General features: G+C 38.4%; 1 protein-coding gene across 1 annotated transcript; it reads right to left on the bottom strand.

The window, feature by feature from the left end:
- Window positions 1–8,013: 8,013 nt before the first annotated feature.
- On the bottom strand, window positions 8,014–8,364 carry LOC105965193 (uncharacterized). Its single transcript, XM_012989723.1, has one exon. The coding sequence runs from the start codon at window positions 8,362–8,364 to the stop codon at window positions 8,014–8,016; it is 351 nt and encodes a 116-aa protein (XP_012845177.1).
- Between the last annotated feature and the right edge of the window lie 300 nt (window positions 8,365–8,664).

The raw sequence follows: 8,664 nt of genomic DNA, 5'->3' as shown, positions 1-8,664 counted from the left end.
GAACTTTTGAGGAAAAAAAAAAAAAAAAAACTGATTTGGGATTGGGAGGGCACGAAAATTAAAAAGTCAGCAAAAAATAGCTTTCTTTTCCTAGGGGTCGAACCCTTGACCTCAAGGTAAAAATTGGACTACTTTACCACTGAGGTATCCAATATTATATTTATATAAATAATTTTTGTTTTATATTTAAGGTGGTCCATGGCATACATGGCCACCCCCTAGATCCGCCCCTGGTATAGGGTGTAAGCCAAATCAATCTTAACAGCCATGTCGATATCACGTGTGCCACATGTGACATTCTGTTGGGCTAAGTACCTAACATGCAAGTGCACGTATCGCAAACAAGTAGTAAAAATGGACTCGTGAGAGTCGGATGTCGATCCCACAGGGAATACTCAAATTATCTAATCCTAAGTACAAATTCTAACAACTATGATTCTTATCCAGCCTACGCAAGTTTGTCAAATTAAATCAATTAAACAATTAAACAAATTATGAAAGCAAATAAACACGAGAAAATATCAATAGAAACGGACCTAGGATTTTATCTCCCCCCTATGCAAGAATTGCTCACCCAAAACCCCTTAATTATGAAATATATGATTCCTGATTATTAACCCGAGACACTAATTTACTCATAACCCGCTGTCGCGTGTATTATGAGTCTATTATTCATAAACGGTTCACTATATGTCCATGCAAACCAATTATGAATAAAGCATTAACTAACAAGTCTCGTAAATGGCTACCTAAGGTGATATCTGTATGTCTACGACACCACATGCAATTGACACACTCATCCAGTGAAAACTACTCGAAGGTCTTCTACTTACAGTCTAATTATCAAAATAGCTCTGTCGAGTCAATCCCAATAATCACAGATAAAGCACATAAATTGATCAAGTTCATGCACTAACAATCATAACAAGTAGAAGAAATAATCATAAAATCATAATTGCATAATCTCAAGAAAACGGGTTCACCATCCCCACATAGGGTTCCAACAAAATCCTAGATTAAAAACTTAGCTACTCATGTTTCTCTACGAAAAACATAATAAAAATATAAAAAGACATAGATTAAGAAAAGATAGATGAAAGAAGAATTGTGATGAAGATTTGTCAATTCTCCGTCTTCGTTTCTTCGTTCTCTCGCTCCTCTTCCTCTAAGATCGTGTTCCAAAAAAGTCCTTTAATTTGTGCTTGGCTTAAATAGATGCCCCAACTTGGTAGAAGAATTTAGGTTTCCTTGTGTGATTAAAAGTCCAAAATTGTCTCCAGCGTGTTTTGGCACGACCGCGCGAAAATCAGTGTAATTCTCGCACGACCGCACGAGAATCGCCGAAACTTTCTGCCCTCATTCTGCAGTTGGCGCGGCCGCGCCAAAAATAGGCTAAATTTGGCACGGCCACAACGTCCAATTTTCAGCATATTTTTGTTTTCTTCCGTTTTTGCCCCTTTTTGACCTTTTTTGGCTCGTTTCGTCCTTGGAACTCCCAAATCGTCAAGTTGTACCTAAAATACAATAAACCACTCATTAAGTGTCATGAAATCAATAAAAGTATACAAAAATCCTCGTAAGAAAGTATACATTGAGTGTAAAATATACACTCAACACACCCCCAAACTTGAACTTTTGCTTGTCCTCAAGCAAAAACTAGCAACTTTCAAAGCAACACGTTCAACAAATGCCTCTCATCATATAGATTAATGGTCAACTTCACATTTTCAGAACTTGCAATTATCATGACAATTCTCAAAAATTTACAAGCTCGTAATTCAAAGATACGTATTCACTGACCATTGCTAAAAACCACAAACCATGCTATCGCTTCAAGTATCCCATATTTGCAAATTAACAATGGAGAAAATTTATACTTACATAATAATATTCAACTCCAAAGACTCACCAAATTTCTTTACTCGGCTAGTATCAAATAATTGAGCTATTGGGATCATTGGGACTTTTTGGCTTTCAAATGTTGGGCTTTTTGGTTCGAGGTAGGAGATAAGAGTATATGTGGCTATGCTTCTTGAATTGAGGTGATTACGCCAAATTTTGAAAGATAGACGTTTGAAACAATGAATTCAGCTATAAGCACTTTTAATAAACTCGATTCTTAAGAGTTCAAAAGTCTCCACTTTTGCTCTTAACACAATGGATCGAGCTTTCAAAAAAATTCAACAACTAGTCCTTACTTCTCCCTTCTAGTCTCTTCTTCGTCTTTTTTTTTTTTTTTAATATATATATATATATATATATATATATATATATATATATATATATATATATATATATATATATATATATAGAAGCATATATATTTATCTCTCTCTTTTTTTTTCTTTTTTTTTCTTTCCTTTTTTTTTTCGAAAAAGAAGGACCTTATAAAAAATTTCGACCGAACTCCAAGGGGTAATTTTTCAAGGATCTCCACTTTTCTACCTTATACACATTGGCTAAAAGAAAGAACACCGTTTCTCCAAGCCTCAATCAAGGTTCGAATGATATAAATTTAAAGGTAGGCTTGAAAGGCTCAAACGGTTCAAAGATGGCCCAAATCACTTCCCAAATTGCTCAAGAATTTAATATTTCACTTTGTAAATTCCTAAGGCAAGTTCTAAAACCGAATAGCATATGATATATAATCAATTAACTCAAATTTTAAAACACAAAACTTTCAATCAAAGCGAGGCATAATTCGAGATTCCTAACAATGACTCCTTCCTATGACACTTTGAATCAAAAGCTCACAAAAAATTCGATCACAATCAAGATAAAGCAAGCAATTTCATCATTAAACATCAACCATCTTTCATCATCATGATTCATCGAAGCATTAATCTCAAATATTTTTTTTTCGAAAGCAATAAATAAACTAAAACAACTAAAATAAAAAAAATCCTAAGGCATGCAAACTAAAAAATTAAAGCACATAAAAACAAGCAATTTTTCACCCCCAAACTTAAAATTTACATTGCCCTCAATGTAATTAGCACGAAGTTTAAGGATAGAATACATCTGAATAAGTCGTCTTGGCCATGTCCGGGCTACTCTATACCCTCGCTTTTATTATGCTTTTGTTGCGTTTCGCACGGCCGTATGAGATTTTGAACTGTTTTCCGCACGGCCGTGCGAATTGCCAAAATTGGGCAGTAACTGTCTGTTTCTCGCACGGCCGTGTGAGATTATAGTATTTTTCTCGCGCGGCCGCTCCCCAAGCCAAAATCGGACAGTAGCTTCCCCGATTTTTCACACGGTCGTGTGAAATTTAGCCTTGTTTTGGGACGGCCGTCTGAGCTCCAGAGTTGCGATTTTTGGTCCTGAAAATTAAGAATATGCTTAATTGTTAGCTCGCATGCTTATAAAATAAATAAATAAAATAAAACACGAAAAATAAATTAAAAAAAACGAAAATCTCGGGTTGCCTTCCGAGAAGCGCTAAGTTTATAGTCTTCAGCCAGACTTTGTTCTTGCTCTTCAATTCCTTAGGTTTTGAACCCATCTCCTTACTTCCTTTTGGAGAAAGTCTTGAATAAATGGGTTGATCCGATTCTTCTTTCGACTGGTTCGCTTAGGAATGCCCTTGAATTTGTTCTTCTTGATGTCATGAGGCTTGCCAACATCTTCTTTAAAACCCCAACTCTTTTGACTATCTCTCGGAAGAGTTGAAATTGAGTTCATAAAGTAAACTTGCTCCTTCCGACTCCCGTTTCCGCCATCATCTCCTGCACTCAAAGATGCTTTCCCATGGTCCAAGATCAAAACATCAAAATTTTCATGATTTGTAAAATCCATAAGATCAATAGCAAAACAATCATTATTATCACATGGATTTTTATTAGCACTAAAAACATTAAATTTGATCGTTTGATCATGCACCGTCATTGTAAGATGAACACTAGCACAATCAATTAGAGTTTTCGACATGGCTAAAAACGGTCTCCCTAAAATAAGAGGTATCTCCCTGTCTTCATCTATATCAAGTATGACGAAATCAACCAGGAAAATAAATTTGTTCACTTTTACTAGCACATTCTCTAAAATACCTTTTGGGTAAACTAAAGACCTATCGGCTAATTGAAGAGTTATAGCCGTCGGTTCAATCTCACCTAACCCAAGATTTTTATAAGTGGAATAAGGCATAAGATTAATGCTAGCACCTAAATCAATGAGCGATCAAAATTTTTTACCTCCTATAGTACAAGGAATAGTGAACTTACCTGGATCACTGAGTTTTTTGTGGAAGGGACCGTGTAAGAATTGCACTGCATTGCTCCGTGAGTTGGATCATCTCGTTCCCTTGCAATTTCTTCCTCTTTGTCACGAGATCCTTGAGGAATTTCACCCACTTTGGCATCTTTTGAAGGGCGTCGATAAACGGGATATTTATGTGAATTTCCTTCAACTTGTCCAAAAATCATTGGTATTTGGCATCGAGCTTCTTCTTGAAAAACGTTTGAGGATATGGAATTGGTGGGGCTCTTGAAATCACTGTTGACGGTGGTTCTTCTTGAGTTGTTTCTTTTTCCTCAATCACTCTTGGCTTCTCCATTACCGTGCTTCTCTTCTCTTTTCGTGGGGCTTCCTCCAATTGTCTCCCATTCCTTAAACTTACAGCGTTGCACTGCTCCATGTTGCTCTTCCGAGGATCTTCCGTATTCGACGGCAGTGCTCCCGACGGCCTCGCGTTAAGCTGGGTTGCCAGTTGACCCATCTGTGTTTCCAAATTGCGGATGGAAGCTTGAGTGGATGTCATAAATTGAGCCAATATATTTGCGAGATCTCCACCTTGAGGTGGAGCTTGAGGCGGATTTTGGAATCCAGGAGCTGGCCGTGAATAACTAGGCGGTTGACCTTGAGGTGGTGCTTGCCTTTGTCCTTGCTGATTTCCTCCCCATCCAAAGTTGGGGTGATCTTTCCATCCCGGATTATAAGTGTTGGAGTACGGGTTCCTCTGTTGTCGGTTGGTGTCATTCACGTAATTTAGAGACTCCGTTTCTTCTAAGCACTGGTCGGGACCTTGGACTGCATGGACTTGCTGAGTCTGCAAAGCTGCTACTTGCTTTGATAGCTTTTCTAACTGGGCCGTGATTGCGGTGACCCCGTCTAACTCCAAAATTTCTCCCGTATTTATGGCTCTGCTATTTGACCAGTCCGATGCCCGCATGTATTTATTCCTAGCGATTCGCTCCAAAAGTTCGTATGCTTCGTCATAGGTCAAACTCATGAACATTCCTCCAGCTGCAGAGTCGAGCACAGTCCTCGAGTTATCATGCAATCCATCGTAGAATATTTGCAGTTGGCGCCACTCTTGAAGTCCGTGATTCGGGCATCTCCGAATTAATTGTTTGAACCACTCCCACGTCTCGAATAACGCTTCACCGGCTTCTTGTATGAAATTCTGTATTTCTCTCCGGATTCTTTCAGTTTTTGTTGGGGAGTTATATGTGTTCATGAAGAGTTGTGCTAGCTGGGGCCACGATGAGATGGAGTGCGGTGCACGAGTTTGTAACCATTCTCGGGCTGCTTCTTGTAAAGAGTGCTAGAACAGGCGGAGTTGCAGTGCTTCAGGTGATACTCCGTTCATCTTATGCGAATCACACGTTTCGAGAAAATTGACCAAGTGGAGATGCGGATCTTCATGAGCTAATCCGCTGAACAACCCATTGTTTTGGAGCATAGTAAGGAGTCCCGCTTGAATTTCGAAATTGTTGGCTTCAATGGGGGGCTGTTGGATGCTTGATTGAAACCCATTGAGTGTCGGAACGGTGTACTCATGCAATGCTCGTGGACGAGGTGGTGGAATAATGAGCTGCTGTTGCTCTTGCTCGTTGACTATATTTCCTGCCGCATTCGGTAGGCGCCCTTGGTCATCTCCCCTACGATTAGTCTCTTCTTCCATTGTTGCGGGAACGTTTTGAGCTAACCGTTGATTTCTTCTGGCGTGTCTAAACGTTCGCTCAATTTCGGGATCAAGAGGTAGCAAGTTCGTGTCGTGTCCTCTTTGCATAAAAAGTACCTAATACAAAAATAATAAAAATAAAATAAGCAAATAAAATAATTAAATAAAATAATTAAAAACGGCTGAAGTAAGAAAAATTGCTCAAATTTAATATTAGGATAAATAGATAATTTAGCCGTATTCCCCGGCAACGGCGCCAAAAACTTGTTGGGCTAAGTACCTAACACGCAAGTGCACGTATCGCAAAGAAGTAGTAAAAGTGGACTCGTGAGAGTCGGATGTCGATCCCACAGGGAATACTCAAATTATCTAATCCTAAGTACCAAATTCTAACAACTATGATTCTTATCCAGACTACGCAAGTTTGTCAAATTAAATCAATTAAAAAAATTATGAAAGCAAATAAACACGAGAAAATATCAATAGAAACGGACCTAGGATTTTATCTTCCCCCTATGCAAGAATTGCTCACCCAAAACCCCTCAATTATGAAATATATGATTCCTGATTATTAACCCGAGACACTAATTTACTCATAACCCGCTGTCGCGTGTATTATGAGTCTATTATTCATAAACGGTTCACTATATGTCCATGCAAACCAATTATAAATAAAGCATTAACTAACAAGTCTCGTAAATGGCTACCTAAGGTGATATCTGTATGTCTACGACACCACATGCAATTGACACACTCATCCGGTGAAAACTACTCGAAGGCTCTTCTACTTACCGTCTAATTATCAAAATAGTTCTGTCGAGTCAATCCCAATAATCACAGATAAAGCACATAAATTGATCAAGTTCATGTACTAACAATCATAACAAGTAGAAGAAATAATCATAAAATCATAATTGCATAATCTCAAGAAAACGGGTTCACCATCCCTACGTAGGGTTCCAACAAAATCCTAGATTAAAAACTTAGCTACTCATGTTTCTCTACGAAAAACATAATAAAAATATAAGAAGACATAGATTAAAAAAAGATAGATGAAAGAAGAATTGTGATGAAGATTTGTCAATTCTCCGTATCCGTTTCTTCGTTCTCTCGCTCCTCTTCCTCTAAGATCGTGTTCCAAAAAAGTCCTTTAATTCGTGCTTGGTTTGCCCTTAAATAGATGCCCCAACTTGGTAGAAGAATTTAGGTTTCCTTGTGTGATTAAAAGTCCAAAATTGTCTCCATCGTGTTTTGGCACGACCGCGCGAAAATCAGTGTAATTCTCACACGGCCGCACGAGAATCGCCGAAACCTTCTGCCCTCATTTTGCAGTTGGCGCGGCCGCGCCAAAAATTGGCTAAATTTGGCACGGCCGCGCCGTCCAACTTTCAGCATATTTTTGTTTTCTTCCGTTTTTGCCCCTTTTTGACCTTTTTTGGCTCGTTTCGTCCTTGGAACTCCCAAATCGTCAAGTTGTACCTAAAATACAATAAACCACTCATTAAGCATCATTAAACAATAAAAGTATACAAAAATCCTCGTAAGAAAGTATACATTGAGTGTAAAATATACACTCAACACATTCCGTTTAACTTGACTGCCGAAGTTAACGGCCGAACACAAATTGTTAAAAAGTGTCAAGTTTGAGGATATATTTCGTGGATGCAAAAGTTTGAGGACAAAAATCATTTTAGTGGTATAGTTTATGGACATAAAATATAATTTTCCCTATTTTTTACTTTTGCATTTTAATTTTTGTAAGGAGGGCTTTTTCATTTTGAAAAAAAAAGAGAGAAACAAATCCAATATTTATGCAATTAATTTTTGTATTGCAACCTCCTATTTTGTGTACCTCTTGACATTCTTCGGTACTTTTTTTTTTTATTTTTTGAGAGTAAAAAAAAACTTCATTTATAAAGCCAATTCGGCAGAAATAATAGAACATATACTATCAGGTATACTAATATGTCATAAGTTTCATTTTTCGATAATCTTGCAATCTCGTGCGCCGCCTTATTGCCTTCCCGAGCAATATGGTGGGCTCTGAACACCGTTAGCGTAGAACCTATTCGGATAATATCACTAACAATCGTGCCGTGGTCTGCGTTTCAATTTGATTCTCCGACAGCGGCGATGACAACACTCGAGTCCCCTTCAAGTACAATCCTCTGCCAATTGTTATCTCGATACAGTTCAATCGCCATTAAAGCTGCTTTAGATTTAGCCGCGGTTGGTTCAAGATGTTGTGTAATGCATTTTGTATGCCAACCAACACACTCTCCGGACTCCGACCGAGCTATCACTCCAAGACCGCACACTCCATCGACGGCATTGACAGAGGCGTCAAAATTCAGCTTCACCAAATCTGCCTCTGGGGGTTGCCAACGAACTTCTTTCCTAATTCTCCTAATATTTGGAAACAATACTTCGGTTGTGGCCGTTTGGAGATCATTCCACATTTTGTTCATGAAGAATATAATTGTCCCCGGGTCTGGAACCTTCCTCTCGAACATACATTTGTTCCTTGCATTCCATATTGCCCAACATAACAATACACATCGATCAATAATCAATAGATTAGATTTACATTTTATCTTGCACAATCAGTCAGGGAATTCGGATATCGCCGTATGGTAGACCGAGGATGGGACCTGAGAAAGAGCCCATGCCTGACGAGATAATGGACATGCATAGAAACAGTGCATCACATTTTCTTCTCTCTCATTACAAAAGACACACCGATCATCATCCAAGACTCT

The sequence above is a fragment of the Erythranthe guttata genome, chromosome 7 (assembly GCF_056151865.1).
Source record: "Erythranthe guttata isolate IM_541 chromosome 7, IM_541, whole genome shotgun sequence".
In the NCBI taxonomy this organism is placed as follows: domain Eukaryota; kingdom Viridiplantae; phylum Streptophyta; class Magnoliopsida; order Lamiales; family Phrymaceae; genus Erythranthe; species Erythranthe guttata.
This window is presented reverse-complemented; position numbering and strand designations above follow the sequence as displayed.

Excerpts from the sequence above, each read along its gene's own strand:
- LOC105965193 (XM_012989723.1), bottom strand. The coding sequence starts at position 8,364 with ATGTGGAATGATCTCCAAACGGCCACAACCGAAGTATTGTTTCCAAAT.